Source organism: Opisthorchis viverrini, assembly GCF_000715545.1.
Source record: "Opisthorchis viverrini unplaced genomic scaffold opera_v5_22, whole genome shotgun sequence".
Classification (NCBI taxonomy): Eukaryota; Metazoa; Platyhelminthes; class Trematoda; order Opisthorchiida; family Opisthorchiidae; genus Opisthorchis; species Opisthorchis viverrini.
The window spans coordinates 1,259,763-1,285,663 of record NW_008751678.1 but is presented as its reverse complement, the minus strand read 5'-3'; the positions used below and the strand labels follow the sequence as shown (position 1 = coordinate 1,285,663).

The following is a 25,901-nucleotide window of genomic DNA, read 5'->3' as shown; positions in this document are numbered from 1 at the left end:
CGCGCAGGCATGCCACCATTCCCTGGAGTTTAGAAAAGCGACAACGTCTGGTTAAATCAACTGCCTCCCGTCAACGTGGTAAAATTCCTTCCGTTAGCCTTGTTCGATGATGGAAAAGCTCCTGTGAATCACTTATCACATTTCAGTTTCTCCAGGTGCATTTACTTTACAATAGCCAGAGAAGCGGTGAATAGTCACTCACTACGCTGCAATCCTCTCAAAATAAAAAGGTAAAATAATCCAGCAGGTTGTTATATGGAGAACCAGCTCCGAACGTAACAGGTCAACGTAACCGCCAATGGAAAAATCGTCCTTCGTTGAGAAAGATTTCATCGGTTGTTCTTCACTCACCCTTGACAGATGAATTGTATTCTTAGTATCACTTTTGACCGCTTGTACGCGACGGTGATCAATAGATCAACTGTTTCGCACGTTCGTTGACTTTTTTGGTTTGGCTAAGCGTACCAGGCGATCAAGCAGGTAACCAGACCGGGGTTCACGGTAATAAGAAGGCATTGGGGGACTGTGGTTCACAACATTTGTTGACCCCGAATACCTTGCTTTCATAATCTAACCCGACGGCTGGGCTAAAGAAGTTCAACAGACAATGTAAGGTAAGCCTTCATATAGCGGCACCCTATCTTGTTGAAAAAACGAGTCTTCGACGTGGCCATCCATCCGGTATTGATTTTTGTCTGTGAAACATGACCTCCACGAGCAGATCTTCGGAATCTGGTGGCTACTACTCCGCCTATCCAAACTCCTATGACGGCGTCTGCAGTGGTTTTGGCGTCTGCTGCACACGATGCCGAAAGCACAAAACAGACCTTTGCCTCGACATTATATCAAGGATGGCTTTGTCGCCTCGTAGGACAGCTGAAAACCTGACTGAGTACGGTCAACAGCGACAAGAAGCAACTCGGTTATCGTGTGGTTCACGGGCGGACACTAAATCGCGATTGTGGTAGTCCGTCATCGTGATACTTCTGGAGCCGAGTGATCCTGTTTTAGGCAGCAGTCGTCCGAAAGTAAAAGCGAACAGTTGCGGTGGGTTTTTACCTATATTGAATAGGGATTACTGTGCACCAGCGTTTTTGCCTCCGTGGTTGTCAAAAGATTTTAGCTGGATGCTTGAATGCTTGACCGGTACTAACGACTTGCTGTTTCTAAGAAGTGCAGAGATTGCCTGTGTTAGATATTACTGTTTTTTGTTCCGTTTCGAGTGACTGATTACACCTACTGTGCATGAGTCATAAACAAGAGAGGGTATCCCTAGTATAGCACGGCCCGACTTCGAACACAAAAATATCTATAGAATTATCCACCACTATACCTAAAACAATCATGTCCGATTGCGTGGCACATCAGCTAGAGATATACCACGTGTGTTATAATATTATATACGTAACAATTTATAGGATAATTTTTGTACTTCACCGGTCATTCGGACAAGTCGACTCTGATCCACACTAATCCACACTATTTCGTTCATCGCTACCTGGCGGGACACGTGAGTTGGACGCGGCCTGTCTGACACCAGACATTATCGTATGAGCTGGCTAGCTGATGGTATAGTGTGGCTGATTTATATTTTCAGAAGCGGAAACGCACATACTCACAAAACCACACTCATAGTGAAAAGAATAAGAGCCAAATTCTTATGATTTTCTGTGTAACTGCATCCTTAGTTTAAACGTGTTCGCTGGAACTTCAACCATGACTGTCAAAATCCTAAGCATAACGACAATTATTTATTCGACACCGAGCACCATGGCGTCTTTATGGCTCCTAGTGAGCAGAACTTTGTGACTCTGTGTTGTAATAAGCCTTCCACAACTAAGCGTACACAGTGCAATGCAAGTACATATCAAGAAAATGGTAAGAAAACCTATCAAGTTTTGGGGTTTGCAGTTATGAATTCACTCGTTGTGAGCAAACACTTGTATTCAATACCTGTTGTTAAACCAACCAGGTAACAGTAAAATGAATATAAGACACCAACACAACAACATGTGCATGCACCACTGTCCACCACATACGTGAAGTACCGAATCGTTTGTTCGTAAATGGGAATACGTAGGGGAGGCTAGTTTGCAGTAACCCGATGATATTTGTTACTTCCAGGAACGGAATCGGTCAGCTGTAACTGCAACCGACGATAAATAAAACTAATAATAACTGTTCAACTGCAGCACCCTTTCCGTATCTAAGTGTCATGCCACCTTAAAGAGTCAAGAGGGCTGAGATAATATCACGCTCCCCAGTCTAGACAGGAGCTGTCCGGATGCCGAAGTTGGGTTCGAATCTCGGACATTCTGGTCATTACGTTTACACTCCAACCACTGAACTACCTAGACCTCTGATTATACTATTGGTTGGTCAGAAATCGTGAGTGCGGGTTGCAGTAACCAGTGTCATTCATGTCTTTCGTATTCGAATAGGAGAAGATCAATCTATCCGCGATTTCCACCTTTTTATTTTCTCGGAAGAAATCAACCGATGCATTGAAACGGGTCAGCTCACTTTAACGATCAATCTGATTGGCCGAATTATGAATGGCCTGAATTGGTGCACCCAAAAGTACGGACTTTCGATAAAATTGAATTGAGTTTCAAGGTAATGAGTTTTTAACTGTCTCAGGGAAGAGTATATGGGCTGTGAGAGTTGAGTACCGGGTCATTGATACCCTTTCCCTATTTCTCCATTTTTCATTGGTTTATCCGTTTCAAATCGATACCTTAATAAGCATTCACCATGAACGACATATATAGCCGAAGAGATGCTGGTAAATTCATTTCCATTTGTCCCCAGTATCTCAACCAGCCTTCAAATCGGCCATCAAAACTAGAACATGAAATTGTTATTACTTAAAACTTCTTGTTTCGAAGTCCCGATGTATCACGTTTTTCATCGTGGGCGAACTAGAGCCTACCTCGACGGTCAGTACCAGTAATGTTGATGGCTATCAGACGAAGCAACATTCAATCTTGGAAACGGATATGCTTTTCACCAGATTATCATTTCACTGTAGCCCTCTGAGCCATAGGATTTTTGATCTTTTCAGAAAGCGTGCACATTTCGGGATAGCAGCCTAGATTTTTGAGGTGTGCCCGTTTCTACATGACGTAAGCGCATTATTACATAGCCGGTTTATTAGTCGGAGGTGCACCACCATTAATCTCTTTCAATTAACAAAAATGTGTGTCATCCCTAATTGAAGGCTTTCAAGTGCCAATGCCACATCAATCCAGCTAGAGTGTGAAGACTGGGATGTTTTTGTTATGGGATCTCAAACTCTCCTACCCACCGCGGTGATAATAAATAAATAAATAAATAAATAAATAAATAAATAAATAAATAAATAAATAAATAAATAAATAAATAAATAAATAAATAAATAATGACCGTTCAGCTGTAGCACACTTTCNTCAAATGTTTGAATGTTTCACATGATAGCTTCTTTCTGCCTTGGCCATACAGAAAAGGACTCTGTTGTTCATTTGTTTAGTCATCACTTTGTTGGCGAATCCACAATTTATACACATACTCACGTCAATGTCACACTCACCGTTTTCTGTTCGCTCTTTCTTTTGCCTTCTAGCTTGATCACGACTTCCAAGATCATCACCTCCTCGCCGTGGATCTCTTTCGCCGAGTGGTCGTGTTGAATCTCCCACCAACGCAGAAGACAAAGGTTGCCGTCGGGTACTGTCATCGGTTTCACCTGGCACTGTAAAGTTTTTCAAAGTGCATGGGTTAGAAATGAAAGATTGCAGAAGGCTGTTGTCTGAAGAACAAGTGGCTTCTAACACCCGGCAGCACCCACCCCGGCAACACCCACCAGCATCTGGTCAGTCAGTGAAGCTAAAAAGGAGACGGATTTGGCACTCAGTAACCTTCTACTTCAGCAGTACTATCGACTTCCAACAAATGTGAATTCTGTGAATAGCATACATCAATTGATTTTTGGGGTCACTCAGCAGCTGGGTCGCATTCCTTAAATAAGGGCCTCTCCAGGGACTCATCTGGAATAGTTTATTCGGGGTCCTCATGAGAAATTTAATACAAAGCTTTTGATACGGTGGTTCTTGATCCCTTAATGTCTGGATATCGCTTCAATTAAAAGTACAAAGACCCTCCCAACGTCGACGTTGTGAATAAAAACTTTCATTTCAGGGTGATAATACTGGAATGATTTCCGAGTAAATTGCATATCACATGTTTCAAACACGAAGCAAAGCGGAAACACCACGGAAACTTGAGCCAGAAAATCTATAATCTCTGCTCCCCTGAAATGGCCAAGTTTCACCCCGGGGTCGAGAACCATGGATTTAGGAGCTTCGTTTTGCTCATTTTTAGGGTGGACAAACAAATCAGAAAAAAACGCAGCTTAATAATCCTTGTAGTTTTTACATGGGTTTCGAAAGAGTCTTATGCAAACCCCTTAACTTCCCTATTTGCCAAAATTCTTCTCATGGTTACTTAAGTTCACGATCGAAGAGAAACCCTTAATCCATTAAATTTGTGTAGCAAGCGCTACGGAGGGGGTAAGTCGTTGCTTATAATTCAGTGGCGGATTCCGCAACCTCAGCTCCAGTTCCGGCTGTGGTGAAATCTGATCGTCCCTATTTAAGTAAATATCAAGTAGAACATAAGGTTGAAGGAAACTCGGGGACTGCGCCTACCTGATGAGCCTCAAGAGGAGCGAAACCGATCATGGGCTGTCGAAGAGTTTTCAGCAACCTTGTGAGTAGTTTCCTTTATGAAAATAATTTCCTTTTACTTATCTGGAAAATATACTGGCCGAGGCGAACGTGGATGATTTTATACTCAGAGAAAGAGAGAGAGCCCTCTTCATAGTCAATGCCTGAACAGCAATAGACGCATGTTGCGCTATCAGTTATCCATAGGACAGGATGAAATAGACCGTCACAAGCTGTACAGAATGAACCCAGTTTTTTGTTTTTACCTGGCAATTCAGTTTGATCGAATCGACATTGAACATGGTTAACCCAATAATACTCCCGTCACCTCTCGTGATTTTCACCGGGAATGAAAATATGGTCTCTAAGCCTTGAAAGGAAAACACATATTTAAAAACAGCCCAGATGCATTATTTTGGTACATAGTAACCGCATAGTAGCTTTTTCACTGACGTGCAACTTACCATCAGAGTGGTGCTTCTGAAGCGCGCCGTGTGTATAGAGCCATGAATATGAGTCAGACCACACCTAACTGTACACAGTTAGGGCCTTAAAAGTGTTCACAATATAGAGTGCAGATCGAGACAAAATTTTGATCACCATGGTGAAATTAAGGTCCACAAAATCAGTAGTATCAAACATCAGATGATGCGTCACAAATAAGGCTTTTCCCTTATCTGAACTTCTCATTCGGTACTGAAGAACGGCTGGAGCGTGTAAGCAACTCGAATATATCTGAAAAAATCACGCTTGCCTGCTTCATTAGGAGCATGCAATGACAGCTGTGCCATTGCAGTACGTTTTCTAGTCTATCGACGTTGAATTTTGTCATGATGCAGAACTCTGTTGGATGTCTCTGAACAACTGCTTGCTTACTTCGCCGTACCGGGCTGGATAGTGGGACCGCAGTGATGATCGCAGAAATGAATTCGTTCCACAACAACTATACTCACTGCTCAGTGCATAGAAATGATCATGGATAATGTGCTAATACCATGTACCTATGCAATTCACCATCGTTGGTTCAACGGGACAGGAACTCCGGTGTATTGGTTGTGACTTCGACTCTTATGTTACGCGCACAGCTAACCCCGTATCCCAACTATGTACCAGGCGTATGGTTTGGTGCGGCCACAGCGGACTGAGTGCTCGACTTGCTTGCTGAACTCTCGGCTTGACTGAGCACGTCACTAACACGGCATGGCAGCGGCACCGCAATCATGGTTGAAGTGTGACAGTTTCCGGATTCCCTTTGCCCTGGGAGTCTCGGTATTTTTTTCATGCCGGTGCGCGCAACCCAAAAGCCGCACTATTCCCACCTTTGAGGGATCCGAAGGTCGCTGATTTAAATACTCTGGTGGGGCATTAAAAAACCATGTCGCGCGTACACACATACGCCGCATGTGTCCAGAAACTAGGTCAGCTAAAATCATGTGGCTTGATTGTGGCAATGCCTGCCGGAAATGCAGTCCGGATTGCGCGATAGTTGCATGCGGGCTTGGGAGGCTTGAGGCAATCCGATTCCCTCTCTCATGCTGTGCATTGACTGGACAGCTGCCGAAACATCAGTAACGCGATCGATGCGTCTGTGAGTATCCCAATTCAAAGCTGATTGCATCATGTTCGCAGCATAAACGGAAGAAGCTCTTGCGGCAGCTTCCAGCACCTAAAATGACCCGGTTTCATTTAGCGCTGGACACTGAGTATGGACAGTGATGCTGTATGTGTAGTGTGGTTATGGCGGTAGCTGACAACGATGCTGACAACGGTGCTGACAACGATGTGGGGCCGTTAGCGGAAAGGCGTATTTAGTAACATGTGGCGAAATATTCATGCACTGGTAGGATGGACGGCGTAGGCAAGACTTCCCGCAGATGATCTTTTTACTATGTGTTTGCGCGCGAAACAGGCTGGAAATTTTCAGGGTGTGTACGGAAAACTGCTCATCAACGTAAGACTAAAACAGTATGCACTGAAAAGCATACAGAACGCCGAATTTGAAAAAATGTTAATCTGCATTAAGTGCAACATTTGTAGTGGGACACTGGAAATTCTACCACTACATTTCCGACTAAAGGGATCCACTTTCAACACGCTAACTGTCAGGTCAGTTTGCTTCTGACTGGAAAAACTTGACAAAACTCGGTTATAGACCGGATACAAACTACGTTTTTACGGATATTTCCAATTCAAATCCGTTAAATTGATTGTTCGAACAGTTGATCTGGCAAAAAACTATTCGGTCTTTTTTCTTTTTCGTTAGCGTCATTGGTGTTAATGTCTAATTGATGATCTCAGTATCCTTACCATTAGAAGCTGCTGCGAAGCCAATTGGTTCCACACTTGGCGTAAATGAGTGTGGCCAATTGTGTTCAGTTTCGAGAGCACGAGGCTCCCCCGCATCATGCCGGATTCGTGCACCTATCGGAACTCTGTACCCGAACATCAGTGAATCAGTAGGAAACATCTTTTTCTTGTCCGAAATCAGTCTACATGGGCTATTTTATTTAAGATATTTGAGGCGTTTTACCAACAGTAATACAATAAGGAAAGGTCAGGACTTGTGGCAGAGTTTTGTGAGGGAAGTAAGAAGATCATCCGCACTACCACGGAGATAAAGATGGGTGGTTGCACTAGACCCATGCTTTTATGCAAGCAAATCGTTGCTGCATACGTACATCACTTAGATTATGCAAAGAACAGCATCGTATCTCATATCAGTGAGATATCTTTTTTGTTAGTTGTTTCGGAAAAAATGCATCTAAAAACGATTGGTGAGAGAGTGAGTGTCATAGTCCAGTCAATTTGAGTGTTGTACAAGGTGGGGATAAGATGCTTGAGTTGTTACGTTGACAATGAAACCAGGTGCATCAATAGTACCCGACTAGTCAGTGTACCAGTTGAACGAGTTTTGTTTGTTCTAGTAGCAGCCGGATATGGCCTGGACGACACAGCCAGCACCGGCGAGTTATGTTCAACCAAAGATGTGTTATCTTCTACAGTGATGATAAGATGCACAATTTTTCAAGTAATACATTCATTTGCAAATCGATCTGGTTTTCACGAGAGACTCAACTGAATCTCTCGCTTATGTTATTCTACAACTGAATGTGCTGCACACAGGCCGCCTCATTATTCAATTGGCACGATATTCGAGATATCGCAGTATATTTTCATAAAGGAAACCACTCACAAGGTTGCTGAAAACTCTTCGACAGCCCACGACCGGTTTCGCCCCTCTTGGGGCTCATCAGGTAGGTGCAGTCCCCGAGTTTCCGTCAAACTTATGTTCTACTTGAACCTTAATTGGACTGTTTTCGAGAAATACACTCATTTGCAAATCAATTCACCCCAAGAAGGGCGAAACCGGTCGTGGGCTGTCAAAGAGTTTTCAGCAACCTTTTGAGTAGTTTCCCTTATGAAAATGCACAATTTCCCTTCGTATCGGTCTCTGGGGAGGTGAGGGGAACGAACAATGGGACTTGAGTCACATCTAGCTGCAGACTATTCAAGTATAAATCGGCGGTCTCCTATCGAGTACAATGAGCGAGACGTTAATACGGTCATCCTTTTTGATTTCTTCCGTTTTTTTTTCACGACAGCCTTCAAGAGAGCTCGGTCTATTAAATATTCAATCAATGTCGATGCAACGCGCACAAAATTTATACAGAATCACGGTACGTACTGGGGGACTGCAGAAAACCAGTAAAACCAGTAAATTCACCTCATTGGTCCGAACGATAAATGCGGTTGGACCGCATTCGATGTGCGTCATGGTCATGATTGGAGTGTTTTGCTTCTTGATCGACAGGCTATGTTCCAGAGATGAGCAAACCACCAGACCATTATAGTATATTGAGGGATAGTCTCTCACCCTCGTTATCGGTAGTGCGTACAGCAGTCGCTTTTGCTTACAGAGATGTCGGAATTTGCACTAGATGCCTTGCAGTGAAAGATTCGTGGTCAGTTTCCTGGCTAATAGGTTAATTATAGGGTTACTGTACTACTTGTATGCCAATGCTAATCAGAAGTTGTTGAAAACAGTGGACGACAAGGACTTGAGAACGTTAGGTATATATATCTTGTCTAAGTGTGAGTTGATCACACCTCTGATCAACCGCTCGTGATCGAACGATTAATTACGAACGATTAATTAATTAAAAACAACCAGCCTGGAGATAGCGGGCTCGAGCTACGTACTACTGATGATTTCAACTAAGCAGGAAACATCTGTACAGTTCTTCTTGGCTTTTCAGCATACACTGGCTTCATTTACCGAACAAAATCCGCACCAGTGCTCCGAGATCCTCCCCGTTTGGGACACATGAGGAGGGCCACTAGCTGAATCGCACACCCACCCACCCTGAGCATAGTCTGCATGCCTTTTAGTTTTCCGCCTTTCGATGGTGCTTAGTATTCGCACAATGGAATCAAATTTTCGAAAGCTACGACGTGTCCCTGGTGGGCTGAAAGAGACCCGCACTTGAGTTCCAGAGTACGACTGCAAGCCTTTGAGCCCCATCTAGGCATCCCGGGGTCTCAGCGATGCTAGAAAAGTATTCCACTGGACTTTATCCGCCAGAGGTATAGTTGCAAAATGGTGAGCTGCGAAAATGTGAACGTAGATTAGAATGGCTTTTGTTGTGAGCATATATACAACAAAATACAACATTTTGGCGCAAAACGTCCTATTCCAGTAGCAGACATGGTACAGCTAAAAGCATTGGCCGCCCAGGGGCCCTCTTTCGACAAAGTGCAAGCGCAGTTGCTTCACCCCATCCCTTTTCTAAATACGCTGGTTAGCTTGCTCCAATGCTGAGTTCCGATATTAGGACTCTGCGACCTGGTTCGACGTCTGAATCCAACAAGTAGGTTGGTCAGATGATGTCTAGACGAAGCGTAATACTGGTTCGCCTAAACACAATGTGGGAATATCACACTGCGCTGAAACTAGGTTCAGAACGCACATGTAAAACGAATAAAAAGGAGAGTGTGTTCTAGCTGAACGGTCCATATCCGTTGTGTGGAATTACATAAGGGAACACACAATAGCCGAATTCACAACGGAAAATTTCCATGGTTTGGTTATTTCAAGCGACTTCATTCGTCTTTGACGCTATTCGGGGAGCTGTGAAAAGTTCCGAAAGCTTTGCGTCGATAGATTTTTGGCGGACACGTATTCAAAGTTCCTTTTTGGACACAGTTTACCGCGATAGTTTCCCGAGTCGGGGTTTGGCTTTGCATTTCTAATCAACCAAATGCGCTGGATACGTTGGATTCGGATTTACCAACAATGTCACATAAGCAGCTTACATTGTAGCAAGCACACATGTATTGGGTACATTTGGGTGGCGTGCGATACGGACAGGCCCATCAACAGCGCTTGAATCTCGGGCCACCTGAGCATGGAACGTGTGCGTTGTCTTGATAGCGCGGCAGCTGCACTATCTCCACTCGTCGGTCCAGGGCCGCATGGATCAGCTTACCTCGCGCGGTCGTCATTGGAGCTGTGACATGCGGCTGTCTCCACTTTCGAGACTGTCTCGAATACACCGACCGTGTCACCTGTACTGTGGTCACTGCCCTGTGAGCGCGACTGTCGAGCTTTGCTCAGGATCTCGACCTGAAAATGGTTACCATGCTATGACAGTAACTGCTCGGCGAGTTCCAGCGGGCCTTCCCATGATGGGCTTGTCAAAGTCAGATGACGTTATGCCGTGAGATCGTGCGCGCAAATGGGTTTTTCAGAATGGGCACTGAAGTTGTTTTAGCCTCGTGAGAACCACTGAAACTTGGGTTCTTCGGATACCTACACAGTATGAGCAAGACGGGGGGAGGGGGGCCGGCGAGTTGGGTTGCACGATCAATTCGTTCGAATGAAAGGGATCGCCGTGTTCCGTCTACCTTGGGGCGCTGGTAGGTGCCTTGCTCCGTTTGAAACCCAAGAAAACAGCAGATGCGCATAGCAAAGGCAAATTGCTGTGAAATTCGAGCCACATTTTGCCACTAGCGCCTGTACAAAAAGTTAGTGTCAGTTTTCTATAGGCACTGAGCTGATTTTGGAAATTCTATTGGAATTTCATCCTCAAAATGAAACCAATCCTTGGTACACCCGTATTTTTCCTGTTGAGAACCATAAGCACATCTTGGATACCTTGAATAACCCGAACCCGACTCGAAGTTAAACAAGATACTAATACAACGAAATGCAATGCCACTTATCCTGTCAATTGATTAAGTGTTGGTGAGCTGTGAATAAAGACCACGTAGTACTGTGCAAGCTCTTCGGACTGCTGATCAGACCCTTATGGCCGAACCGGTGCTCACATCCTCACTTTCGAGCTGCCCTAGAGATCTGAGATGATAAGCCGAAATCAGTTTTCTAACAGTGCAGAGAAAGCATTTTCATTAAAAGGTCAAAAACTGATAAACTCCCAATGGATGGACGCAGTTACCTCCTAAAAAGGGTAATTTATTGAAAGTGACATAGCCTAACTACTCAAAGCATAAGGAAGAAACCTTTACGAAGAATTTTCACTTCGCATGCTCATCGCCTGAAAACCTCGACGGATTGGGTGCAATCAGAATGCACCAATACAGCTCAGTTTTGTCCCATTTTACTACTCTCCCAGATACGTCCTCCAAGGCAGAGTGCCACACACTAATGCTAATTTGCCTGTCTGGTTCTGTGCACTCAAGAATGCATCTTCGAGGACTTTGAAAAAAGTGTTTCCTCCTCAACAATCGCCATCTGGATTGGGGTTAAAAAATTTCAGTCCCATCCTGGTGTTCTTCGCTAGCTTTCATGAGAGTGGGGTAGAATTTTTCATTCTGTGAGAAGTGAATATTCTAGATACTTAGTGCCCTGGGATATCCGTGATTCCCAAACTTCAGAGCAACATGTGTTGTGCTCACCAGCCTTCCCTCTATTCATCGAATAATTAGGACTTGACATTTTCGACCTGGCGCAATTCGGATAGGAGCTGCCAAACAGTCTTGGTTAGCATTAAGGTATATTCTTGTGTACTGACGAGAAAAACCGATGATTACAGGGAATTAAGAAGATACTGAGTTGTTATTCATTGTTTCAAACTGTCCCTCATCTGTATTTTGGTATTTTTAATGGGACGTGTTTCACAGAATGGCGTTGAATGCATTTTAAAGGCTAACTCATTGGCTATTTCCAGCCAGGTCACCTTCGAAATAGTCCATTAATGCGGTGAACTGTTTTATCAGCCGTGAGGGAGTTTGTTACCTTGAAAGACTACTAAAAGACTATTAAAAGAACATTACAAGACAATAGACAGGTAATTGGCACGCAACTTGTCAGCCTAAAACTTCTTCATTTTTATATCCACGATGTTTGAGGATGGGCCTTTTGAATAGATTTTTCGCCTTACGACTAAAAGTCAACGAACCCACATTTAGGCGCGGCAGTTGAAGAAACAGCTGTCATAGGATGAAATTTGACCGTGCAGATTGCTAGCCATAGCGAATTGTCCAGTTTATGGTGGAGAAAATAGTAACTCTTCACGGCCAAATTGAAGCTCCTACCTACATTTCCTAAAACAAAGCCTGGCTGTCCAAAATTCACTAAAAACAGTGATTATTTAGCGGGTAACAGCACTGGTGTTATGAAATTTTGCATATCGACGGGTCGGTAGAAATGATCCTCAGACATACAAACAGGGTGTTTTTTTTAACTTATTATTATTATTATTATTATTATTATTATTATTATTATGTAATCGAGTACCTCCCACTGTTTGTNCTCTACAGCGAACACGAATTTGTTCACTTGACTGGAACTGGAACAAACTAGTCTTGGTCTTGATCCTGATTCTGATTGTATACAACTTGGTTTTAAGAAAGCAACAGAATCCCATTATCTTCTTCAGAGCTTGTGACTGGCTTTCGAATACAGTTTATTTCATCCTGTTATGCTTTTGCAATTAGAAGATATGACGCTACTCCGCACTGTCGCAAAGGGATTATTCCTATTACTCAAACCTTTCCTTACACAAGTCATGGATCTAACTTTAACCTTATGGTTTTCATTGTACACTGAAAGCACCTTTCTTTGGTGTGAATAACGGCTATTATTTTGAGAGGCAACACCATCGCTACACCCCCTAACAACTCACTGGTGATGTCACCTCGATCGATGATGAAACGCTTGCAATCAAACTGCCCAGCGAACAAAACAGTGATCATCTATGCTGCCGGAGCTACCGACATTCTCCTCTGTGGCTTCCGTGACAGTTGGTACCCTGAAGATGTTCGGACGCACGCCAGTTGCACTAGTCATCGGAGTGTCGATTGTGAAACGGACTTCCAGTGGGAAACCTTACATCCAACTCAAAGAAACAGCCCTGGTGCTGTGAGCTGGGGCAGGTACGACTTGCCCGTTCCATCCTCACTAGATGGCACAAAAACAGGAAATCCTCACTGTTTCTTACGACGATGAGACAGAAGACAGCCTCAGGTCTTAGTTATCAGATATTCATTTGACGTATCGACTCATCTTTTGTGCTTGACTACGATCCCACAATCAGTCTGTTCCTTACCTGTACACACATGCAAAATATTTCGAGGCTGCATTAGCAAGCATTTGAGTAGTCATTTCAACAAGAATTTGAGGCATTTACCGCAAGTAGTGACAACTTTGGCTGGATAGCGTAGAATGTACTCAATATACGCAATTCTGAGGTGAATGGTGCATAATTACAACTTGTTGGACAGTCTGGGGGTAGTAAAGCCTCAGAATGACCAGATCTATAGAGAACTGTTTGAGAATCATGTCTTATAGTACAACATCTACTTATGTGAGCCCTATGATAAAGTTTGGCTAGTCTCAGGCTCCTGAATAAGTAATTGAATTTTTGGTTAGGTCACTCGGTTACTGGATGAAATGTACTGTACACCAGGATAGGGTTACATTACGTTGTTTGATCTAACTAGGACACGCGAGTTCAACACCAGATGTGAATGACAAAGTGAAATAAAAAGTGGACAAAGTGCATGCAACTGGTCACCATTGAAAAAAAAACATGAATGGCTAGCAAAATCTGGCTTAGAATGTGTAAAGGATGATGGTTGGGGTAAATCCGGTGCATCTAATTTCGTTTGAGTAAAATAATCTTCTGTGCGGACAGACCACTCCAGTTTCCATTAGGGCCACCATTTGTTTGCCCCGAATAAAATCGAGCGAGATTGCACAGGGTCAGGAAAATCTGTTACCATTTTATCATGTTTCAGCAACTGGGTTTTTCTGTTTGGCGATGGTAGCTGATTGGTGGCAGTTAACAGAAGCCGGCTTTTCAGTAGTAGAACTCACCTTACACCCTAATTAGTTTTATCCAGGTTTGTTCCGCCAACTACCCTACAAATTGTTGGTTTTTAGAAAGTGCTTCCCTGTCTTGGGAGAGCGAGAGGGCGCAGAGTTCCTCATAACGAATTGTCTTGTCAAACATCCTACGTCAATCAAAACTTCACAGACAATGCTTGGTGGGAGACAATAGAAATTCATGAATCCTTAAGCAACATAGACGTTCTGCCAGGACTGGCAAGCGAATTCTATGCACCAAGCACGGAGAAGCTGAAATGACCGTACATAGTCCTTATACTGGAGTGGTCTCCAAGCTAGTTCACTAGTGGTTTTCTTCTAGGGTAGAACTAAAGTATCCCGAATCGCGACCCAAATCAAGTGCCCTGCAGTGGAGGCATTCTAGTCAGCATAGTTTCTCTGATGCGCTGGTCAGTTTCACCAGTCGCATTACACTTTTTATCGGTGCCGTTTAGCCATCAACTTGCGTGCTGAAGCGGGTAACTCTTTTCTGCACTTTTGGCGTGCACCTGGCCAAATTATTGTGACGACAATGTCAAGCATGTACTGAAATTCTCCTCCAGACAACAAAAACATATGACTGCATTTATAGTGGAGTTATATAGCATCTTCGCTACACTTTTCGTCCAATTGATCAACGAAGACAACGGCGTAGTTTGAAAGTGCATGAGTCACGACCCACTCAGGCGATTTTGAAGAAATTAAATATCACACGAGAATTCGCCGTCGGGCAGGCGGGCGTCCTATCCGCTGTTCTGATTCTCTTCTTCGCCCTAACAGAAGTCGCGAAGAGTTTAATTCACAACATACCGAAGCACATTTCGGAAGGTAGTGCTGGGATTAGGATGAACCTAAGCAATGCGGTTAACATGGAAACTTCAAAGTGGCGCAGAACAGTTAAGGCTAGCTCAGATAGAGGCAATACAGTAGCTTTCAAACCTGTTTCAAGGGCTGAATTTCGAAACCGATCTGGGAAAGGCAGGTTGTACTGTTGTGAAATTCTTCCACTCAAGTATGAATTCATACTTTCGAGACCTAATAGATCAATGCATTTGTACGTCCCCACTTCTATCAAGATTGCTACCTGTAAATGCAGCTTTGAAACTTTTTGTGCAGCAAGTTGAATGACCCGATTCATGATATTCTGCCAACATATTGGCTTTACCTGTCTCACTTAACTTTCTAAAGGGAGCTTCCTACGTTGACCACTCTGCAACTATAAAAGCCTGAGGTGGAAGGCATGAATAGCGACGTAAATATTCAACTTACTGCAAATCTGTTAGCACGATCCAGCATCCAGTCAACATCATGGCCTGACAACAGAGTGTAGTGGTCAGACGATGAAGTGATATTACTTTGCGCAATTCACACGAAACTAAGACTCAGCTGACGACAACAGGCAGGTCGGCCTGTAGAACATTCCTGAAGCAAGATGTACTTGCTGTAATATTTTGCTACTGTCACCCTCGGAAGTAGTATGATTGGACATAAATTTCGTCTTCGACGTGCGTGGCGTGCCCTCCGGCGCGGAAATGAGATGACCAGCGAGGGTAAGAGGGATAAGCTACCAGATATAAATATGTAACCTAGTACAGAATTACCTTGTTTCGACGATCGTTTTTGGTGTAGATCACTTGATTTCAGTGGTTTATTGTCATGCAACTCCTGTGCTTTCCGTTTGGATGGATCTGTTGTCGATCGGCCGGTCGGAGGAAAGGACTCGTTTGTATCACCTGTTTCGGAGGCCATGGGGTCGTAGCTTGTGTGTTTGGAGCGGCCTTCAGTTGCTTCTTGGTGCTTCTGGCCAAGTTCCATTCCGATGCGCCTTCGGAATAAATCCGAACCTGTTAGGGGCAGCAGAGGAGGTGATTTTTCTCCCAACTTTTGAGCTTCATCTGGTGCGTGCTCGGAATTCAGATCATCCGATTCCTTCCCCAAATACCTGGATTTCCTTACACCTTCTCTGTTTGGTTCCGCTCCTTCCTCTACATAGTATGTGGGGGCTACAGTTGATCTGGCGGAAAGGACAACTTCATTACCTTCTCCGCCCATTGATTTATCTCCTGCCTGTTCACCCCTAAGACTGTCTTTTACTTCAGATTCTGTTTGTTCAAGCATGCATACCAGGCGGTCTTCTGAGGGTTTGTCACCCATAATTTGTCTTGAATGCAATTGAACTGGAGAGGATATAAATGATTCTGAGCCAGCCGTGGGTAAACTTAAAGGTCTCACGATGTCTGTTCTGTTGGGTCGAGACATCAAGGGGGGACGTGGAGATAAGAGCGAACGACTGCGATCCCGGCTCGATGGTTCCACGGGAGATAAGACTTCAGTTTTTAAAGCATAATTAGAGTGACCCAGTTTTTGATTATCTTTCATTGGTTGTTCCAAAGCTGTCTTATGGGGTGAGTATATTCTTTCACGTTTATTGCGTGCGGCCTCAGCCGCAGGGAGAGCCAGTTCATCTTCCTCGTGCCTCCTGAGATCGTTAGTGTCGTGATCTCCGTCCACTTTTCGCACGTAAGGACGGTCAGCTAGAGTAGGATGTGATTTCCTACGCCCTTTCACAGCCTCAGTATCTAGTTGGCCATAACCGTCATGAACTCTATCCTTCTCATCGTGTAGCAAGCCGATAGCTGGTACGTAGCTCTTCTCCCCTTTGGTATAAACCTGTCCACGGCTAAATTCAGACTTATCATATGGCTTTCGTCCGTCAGTAGGTACCTGTTGATCGTATTTGGCCCTCATTTCAACCGACTTTGGGCGACTGAGTTTCTCGCGTGAAGACGCATTAGTTGGAAAGCCAAGTTCCTTCCTTCTCTGACTTCCTTTTTTTCGTTCATCGTCTTCATAAGTTTTGGACGTTCTATCCCAATCGGCTATTTGCTGGTCATGTGGACGACTGCTTCTCCTGGCCGGAACGCTTTCATAGTCTGCTGCGTCCTCAGATCCTTGATAGGCATGAATCCTGTGAACTCCAGCATGATCGCCGCGTGGTCTTTCGAAACCCGGCGAGAGACGTTGCTTCACACCACTTCGATCCTCACTATGACCATGGGGCAAATTACTCTGCAATTTGAGCTTCTCTGCTGGTAAGGTTGTACCCTCTATGCGTTTCTCTTTAGAAGAATCTAACCGCCCGTGCTTTTCACGTACAGCGTTCGTGGGAGGAACACCAATCTTTTGTTCCGTTTCTTTCCTTTGTTTACGTTCATCTTCAGATATTCCAGACCGACCAGCCATTCGTTGCTCATGTAGCAGACTGTGTTGTGTAGACGGAGACTTAACACGTTCTGCTGCATCCTCAGTTCCACGATGTTTTGGAATCTTAGAGACTTTTTCCCGATCATCACGTTTCACCGCGAAATCTGCTTTGAGAAGTTTCTGCTCATCAGTACTAAACTTTTCTTGCCTTGATTGCAGTTCGTCATGTGATTTACGTCTGGTCTTATCCCCATGCGAACTTGTATGATTATCAGAAAATAAAAAATCAGTTTCGGCCCCTCCTGGACGACCTTTTTGATTGTGTTTATCATGAATCTCTGAGGTTCTATATCGATCAAAATCTCTCCACTCACGCGAATGACCGTAATGTGTGTGTGACTTGGGACGTTCCACCCTGTCCTCACCCCGTGGCTGTTCGTGACGACCCGGTTCTATATCCCGGTCATCACGCACTTTGCCCCCGTGTGTGAGAGGTCTTTGATCACCTCGGGTCTTTTCCTGCGGGACACCAGCGTGTATGTGGTCACCACGTGAAACAACACCGGAGGGAGAAAATGGTTCATCCTTTTTTGGCTGTCCTTGTTTGTGACCTTCTTTGTGAGGTGTAGTTCTTTTATCCTCATCAACCATCAGACCTTTTTGTGGGTGATCGCGTCGCACAGGAGACAAATTAAGACGTACCTCTCCATCCTCAGTACTCGGGTGCTCAGCACTCGTACGAAATTTATCCCGGTCATCCTGAGACGGTTCTAAACCCTGTCGGTATCCAGCGTTATCAAGTTCTCTGTAGTCTGAGCCGGATTCATTTTTATTTGCCTTTCGTCGTTTATTTCTGCCTTGGTCAGCATGTTCTGCTTTTTCAGGTGGCACCGTGTGTGTTTCACGTGGGATTTCATTTTCTATACCACTCTGTTCACGGTCAGTTTTGTATGGTTCAGCGGCATAGAACCTTAATGCATCATCACGATTTACAAGCTTGGTTTCAGGATGCACTGTCTGGCCGGTTGACTTTGCTGTAGATCCCTTGCTCACTGGTGGTGGTGGCCAGCGTTTTCTGCCTGTTATAAACTGCGGTTGATATTCACCTGGTGAAACAGGCTCCGCACCCTTGGTCTCACGTTTTTCATGTTTTGAGACATCCCTAGCTCCGCTTTCAGATGTATACGATCGTGACCTCAAACTGCCCCTTGCAAGCTTCGAATTTCTTTCTGCCTCTTGAGACGCCAGTTCGCTTAAGTCCGACATGCTTGCTTGTTCTCGACTGCCTGAGCCTGCTGCGCTTAAACTTTCTTTACGAATGAGTTCTTCCCTGTAGGCTTCGTCGAATTGTTCATCTATGTGCTTGTCTAAGTCAGACTTCCGTCTTCTGATCCGATCTCTTTTAAGTTGGGCAGAATCGACTGCAGGTGAAGCCTTTTCACTAGTAGATCGTTTTACCGGACGCGAGCTTGTTCGTTCCGGATAACTGGTGTGCACTTTTCTGTCCATCTCCGCGTTCCTGAGTGAATCAGCGCCTTGTTTTCTTGCCTCAGGAACCCGGCTCCGATAAGGCACAGGTGCGAAAAATTTATCTGCAGAGTTTGAAGCTTCATTCTCATCAACATTAGGCTGTCTAACAATGCCATGCTTTCTAGAATGTGCTGGAGAAAGTTCTCGGCGAGGTTCAACTGTTTTTGACTGTAGCTGGTCGAACGTCTTACGATCAGCGAGCTTGACAACAGCACTCGGGGTACTCTTCGATGTTTGTCCATAAGTAACGGATCCAGCCTCCAACCTTTCTACCACACTGAATGCTGATAGAGAAGTCCAATTAGAGCCAATGCCCTGCTGACTGGCGTCGAAATCCGTCGTTTTGAGTTTGTCAATGTGGGGTTCACGAGGATAACGTGACCTAACATTGTCCTGGTTACTATATTTTACTCGATGCCTAACGTAGGTCCCCTCAATTAATCCGTCTCCTGATTTCGGTCTGTCCGGAGGGTGGACTTTAGCCTGTTCGATGTCTGAATACGGAGGCGTGGAATGAGTCCTTGTGGTTCGCCTCTGAAAACTTTCCTTACCCTCAACCTCCGGATGCATTTCAGCATCTCTCTGGCGCCAGAGTTCTCGAGCTAAAGCACCCCATCAAAATGATATTCACAATAGCATGAATAATACAACATTGAAAGATAGGCAAACAGACGGCAGGGTTTGACGGTATTCGTATCCGCAGAACCATAGAGGAGCGTGAGACCAGGTGCACAGCCAGATGGAGTGGTGAATGGGTGGGTGAAGACAGTGGGAGGGTGTGAGAGAAAGAACAAATATAAGACACCGAACCGAACTGGAACACAAAATAACAACAACAACAACAACACGACAGAAGCAACATGGACATAAACAGACGACGACATGCTTAAAACAAAAAAAATATAAATGCCATCCAGCTTTTGTTAGGCACATACAGTTGGTGATTTAGATTGCTGAGGACACTGAGGGACTGAACCGATGACCATCGTTCTTAGAAATAACTAAAAGACCAACACCAACTGGAAAAATGAAAGCGTTGTGGCAGATGGACAGTATGAAATGAGTGAGCGGTGTTTAAATGCTAGACTCACTTCTTATACCTAGAAGAACCGTATTGATAAATCAAGAGAGGTGATAAACATGTGAGCGTTCAACCATACATTCCAGTTTTATTCAGCTATTCAAAACTGGAGCCTATTGATAGAGGCAAATGTCTGTTGCGGAACTTTGTGGAGGTGCGAAAATCTTCCCACATATAGACCTCAAATAAATCAACCCATACATATTTCCTTTTTGCCCAATCCGTTTGTCATTTAACAGGTATATTAGAATCCCGAATACCCACTGAGCAAACTCTTGTTTCCTGGTTTTGCACTCCAGGTTGTGAATCGAGCAGATCGAGAGATTGTTCAGAACTGCCTTCTGAAATGTACCGTCATCTCAGCCATCACAAACATCCTTAAAAGAGGACTCGCTCCAACTGGTTTCAATTCAGTTATCTGTTCGTACCATCGGTCCCTTAACGGTCAGTGAGCGGGATATGCCGTTGGCATCAGCGTACTAGCCGATCTCCCACCGTTTGGGCAGTTTTCAAGTTCTCTGGTTTCGGAAAACGTCCGGCCCGGACCACTACGATTTGAGGTGTTTTTACTGTTTTTACAGTAAAATATCCTCAGCACGTTGATGAAGAACTTGGTCTCAACTTTACTTTTTTATTAGAATCGAAACGACTGTCTCAGCATCGATTGTGTTCCGGTGTCCCTCGTGTAACTGGTTTCACAAAGTGCGAGGCGAACAACAACAAGAGCAACAAGGACAACAGCAACAATGACGACAACGACAACAACAGCAACGATAACAACAACGGCAACAACAACAACAAAGACAACAGCAACCACAACAACAACGATAACAACAACGACGTCAGCAACAACAAAAACACTTAAAAAAACAACAACAACGAAGCTACCAATAATTAGCTCCACCACCAAGTCGGTCACTCCACAACAGAATTTCCTATTCTCCTAGTTTTTCGTTAAAATTCAAATTGGCACCAGCTGGTTACTAATTTCTCCGGGGATGAATGTGGGTTTAGGATTGCGACCGAACTTATCTATCCAAGTTTTGTGAAAGGTTTCAGTAGAGAGCAGCATTGTAGAGGCATGCATTTCAAGTGACAAGCATCACATTTCTTAGCCCTTGTGATAAACTGTGTTCAACATTCATGTAGAACAATGATGACGTTCCAAGTTTATTGCGTTGGATGATGGACCAACGATGAGATGATGACCTTAAACAAGTTTTAGGTCCTCCTACAGCAGAGTCGTGAACCAGTATGAGATCCAGGTGTAATCGGGTGACTCGTAATAACGTCTACGTAACTCAGATGTTGAGACACCAGTCTGAATGAAGGGAAGTCTCCAATTAAAGTTCCGGCTCTGGTGAGTATCGTTTCGTTTGCCCAGTCCTAATGTCACCATGGCGGCACAAGTACAAACAAAGTTGTAAGCAGTAAAATGCGACGTAAGTGGCAATAATTGTGATAAGTACGTGGTTCTTAGTGAATCAGGAAGCTGCCGCCATGGAGAAGAAACCTAACGATGTATGGAACAAAACCCCAAGCGAATCCAACTAAAGAATGTGATGGCGTTCGCACAATACGACACTGATGTGAGGGCCTGGAAGTGCTACCGTGACTGTTCCTGACGTAACCATCTGATGAGTCATATTTAGGACACCATTATGTTGCGTTGCAACGGGACGGGGAAGATCCTCCCGTTATGATAAGAAACTAACCGTTTTTGCAAGGCTACGTCTGATGAAAGATGACTGTAAAGGTTACTTTAGATAGACAGAAACACACAGAAGTTCTTATCAAGCACACTAAGCAATGGGTGATTGAGACAACCCGATTCTCACGGAAAAGTATGAATTCACTGTTTTCACACGAGATACATTCACTAAGTAAACTAGCCAGACAATTTTTCATGGAGCTCCAGAAAACGAGGTAAGATAAGTTGAGAGCTTACCTCGTCAAGAACTTATTTCCTCTTTTCGACTTTCAGCTACCTGTCAGTTGCTTTGTGAGGTTTACTCACAAGAGGAGCACGAAAAGTAATGGAACAGATAGCAACACTGATCAAGCTATTTACTCTTTGGTGGCACTTAAAAATCTGTATACCGCTGAGGTGATAGGCCGCCAGCGACCAGCGAGGGACATATTGACATTTTCGTTCGGCTACTCATGAGTAAGCAGCCGACAGAACCAAAAATCCCGTGCCGAGGCACCAGAATACTAGCCAGACAATTTTTCAATGAGCTCCAGAAAACGAGGTAAGATAAGTTGAGAACTTACCTTACCTCGTCAAGAACTCATTTCAGCTTTCAGCTACCTGTCGGTTGCTTTCTGAGATTTACTCACAAGAGAAGCACGAAAAGTAATGGAACAGATAGCAACACTGATCAAGCTATTTACTCTTTGGTGGCACTTAAAAATCTGTATACCGCTGAGGTGATAGGCCGCCAGCGACCAGCGAGGGACATATTGACATTTTCGTTCGGCTACTCATGAGTAAGCAGCCGACAGAACCAAAAATCCCGTGCCGAGGCACCAAATCGCTATGGTCCTTCCGGGTAGATGAAAATATCACATTTTACTGACAATTCGATGCCCAGTTGACGGGAATGTTAACTTCGGGAAATTTGCATACCCGGTTTATTCAAGTCTACCCGGAAAGGTGCCATGAGTCCTTCGTGGTCCTTCATATTTTTCTCGTTCTTCTTTCGTTGTTTATTTTTACTGGCTGGACTATAAATCAGCAGCCGGATTGTTTGAAATTTGGTCACATGCGCCGAATTGTTAAGGAAATTGCTACATGGATTGTGTGAGTAGACAACACCAGTAGATTGTGAAGCAAACGACACGTGGTTCAGAATAATAAAAGTTACACTGATCTAGATTAGGGTAAACCACCAGCTTTGAACTATATGTTGAAAAGATCTCACCCGTGAATTTTTCTGCTATCAATCTAGTGAGTGATTGACGGAAACTGCCTGCCAGATTCACCATGGGAATACTTACGTCAGCCATTTGTGTAATGGTAACAAATACACCTGCGTAGGTGGTTTTTTGACGTACCTGAGGTCTGATAGCCTTTATAGCCGACCGGGAATTCAGGAACTGCATGCTGGTCTTGTCTAGTCGTACCTCCGACAGTCAATTGATCCGGAAACCATGGACTCCTGTCGTCCGCGGATGGAAAGTCCGCGTAATCAGTGTCTGATTGGCTTTTGGTTTGTCGATGGTCAGCAGGTGACGGATGAAATCTTCCATCGTCTAAAACGAGGAGGAACGGGACAGTAAAGTCCAAAGTTGAATAAGATCTTTTGGTATATTTAGTGGTCGAGTATTTAGACATATTCAGAGGGCGTGGATTCATCACCAGGTTCAGAGAGATTAAGTAGTTAGGTGATGGGAAATCGAGCGGAATGAATGTTTGAATGCTGAAGAAGTGGCTACGTGAAGCTGCGTACGGAACCGTGTAGGGTGTGCAACAGATAAGCGGGTGATGCAAATCAATGATGCCAAACCACGGAACACAGAAGAAACAAAAACTGTCTTTCGAGAAATACACTCATTTGTAAATCAATTTGGTTTTCCCGAGAGATTCAACTGAATCTCTCGTTTATGAAATTACAAAACTGAATGTGGTGCACACAGGCCGCCTCATGATGCAGTTGGCACGATATTCGAGATATCGCAGCATGTATTCATAGAGGAAACTACCCAAAAGGCTGCTGAAAACTCTTCGACAGCCTACAACCGGTTTTGCCCTTCTTGGGGCTCATCAGGTAGGCACAGTTCCCGAGATCGTGGGCTGTCGAAGAGTTTTCAGCAACCTTGTGAGTAGTTTCCTTTATGAAAAAACCGTCTTTCTTTGAGAAGAACTTTCAGAGGCAGCTCTCCAAGTTTCAGACTGTCAGCTGAGGAAAAGGAGAAAATTAGTCGCTCGGAGCGACGATGGATAAGTGACATAAACTAAACTAGTCGCATTTTAGACAAAATGATTTTTCGCAGTCACATATTGTTTCTTGATGCAACCTGCCCAGTATTTTTGAGGACGGATTGTCTGACCAGACTCCGAGACACGTAACAAGTGGCCAAGTGAGTCACCAAACAATTATCCTTTTTCTATGTATAATATGCAGCAGAGAGGGCGGACTAGTCGTTCGCATACCAAGTATCATTTAGAGGCTTGAGTGTACGTAACCTAACACTGACACTTTCATGCTGCGGAAACACGGTCAATGGGATTAGGAGTTCATCCTTCCCGAAACGCCCACTGTGACAAATAACTCATGTGTGTTCCCGAGCGTGGTCTCTCACAAGCTTCCTCAGGTTGTACAGTTCCAACCGGAGGACAGACCGTCTGATTGTCCATCAGTGAGCACTCATGTTCAGGTCAGCAAGGGATGCTTAGTATTAGAGATGTAGCTTGTGTTGTGGGTGTGGAATGAACACCGAATGTGTGTGGATACAGATAGTTAACCAGTCGCATAAAGTTCATTGTGATCAGATATTTTTTCAGATTTGGAACTTCGTTGTGGGAAAAGTAAGCTGGAATTATAAAGATTTAGTTTTTACTGTGAAACTGATAATAATAGACCAAAAGTAACTCGGATGCCATTGAAGTTATACGTTTTGCTCAGTTTTCTCCATTCCCACGCCTGCAAGGCATGCCGCTTTTAAAAACATGGCCGAACTTACTTGCTCATTGAATTTGAGGGTAAATTTTCCTTAACACAGACTTTATAAAACGTTCTGTTTTTGCTGAGAGAATGTAAGGCGCTACGTGCGGGGTGACAGTCCATACTTCGAGTCGTTCACAGAAAACATGCTTACTTGTAAGTAGTCTTGGCAGCCGGGATTTTGTCTGTTGGGAGTAGTACTTCGGTTTTGAAGCTTATGCACGTCTTAAAAATAGGTGTGAGATCTCCGAGTTATCTGCCATTTCAACTGAAGCCAGCTTCTCAAGCCTCCTCATCATGTCAACCGACTACCATGAGGGCGAGTACGTATGTTCTGTTCACAGAGCTTTTATAACAAGGAATACCCTTGCGATGGTAGATTTTCATATTTTCAGCAAAAAAGAAATTAAGTGGTCTTCACCTGAAACTTCCAGTGCATTAAAATACATCTACCCAGGAAGAAAACAGTTTTAGACGATTCTGTAAGTGTGCTCTTTTGGAGTATCAGTATCGTCAAAAAGCTGCTGGAATAACGCAGGTCAGTGATGGTTTTGCTACTGTGTTTTACCTGTTTTCCTATTGTTTCACTGAGCCTGCTTCGTTTTTCATGCGTAAAGCTGAACAGCATTGGAAAGTTTCTCTCTCTCCGATGTCAATTAAATTCCCTTTTATTGAAAAGACAAAGGGACTTCTTATTGAATGGAAACAACCAGATTAATGCGCGAATTGCTTAAAAATCATCCTCTTATTCCCGTTTTGTTTAGTTACTCAAGAGGGAGGGTAGTTTACTATTCCTTTTTTGAGTACGAACACGTTACTTAAAAACTATTTCTTCAGGCTGTTTTGGGTAAGAACGGAGCAGGGGAGGTAGACATATCCCATCACCCGTTTCTTTAAAGTGCCTCACGGTTGTTGACATCCCGAAGTAGTAAGTCAGACTGGCAACTGATAAAGGCACTAGCCGGCACTATATGCTCTCCATCTAGTTTATCCATCCTTCATTATTGCTATAAAGTAGCAGCTGAATGGTCTAATTCCTCAGCCTTCCTTTAATGGGCTTCTACTCTATTCCGTTATTTCACTTCCGCATAAGTTTGTTTACACTGGCAGTTTAGAACGTGTCCTTTTTCACGAGAATTATTCAACCGGTAAAAGGACGCTTTGTGCTCAAAATCATACGCTGTACAATACAGAAGCTTGAGCCATTTTGCTCTTGTTTTAACTTTGACCTGACTATGGTTTTCAGAACAACGAAGCGATTTGCTCGACAAAAATCTTCACGGATGCGTGAACATACTATTCTGAATGCTCACCATTGTACATGGCCTGATTATCACAATAGATGTGAAAGCCAATTGTGTTAAGTTTAT

At 44.0% G+C, this 25,901-nt stretch overlaps 1 protein-coding gene across 1 annotated transcript in view; it reads right to left on the bottom strand.

Moving 5' to 3' along the window:
- The window catches only part of T265_01967 (hypothetical protein), a gene marked incomplete at both ends in the record, with an annotated part of 99,797 nt that overhangs the window by 47,967 nt on the left and 25,929 nt on the right, over positions 1 to 25,901 (bottom strand). The window contains 3 exons of the mRNA XM_009166105.1: positions 3,569 to 3,730; positions 15,651 to 19,385; positions 22,922 to 23,119. Coding sequence (XP_009164369.1) covers positions 3,569 to 3,730; positions 15,651 to 19,385; positions 22,922 to 23,119 — 4,095 coding nt within the window. The remainder of the gene's footprint in view (positions 1 to 3,568; positions 3,731 to 15,650; positions 19,386 to 22,921; positions 23,120 to 25,901) is intronic.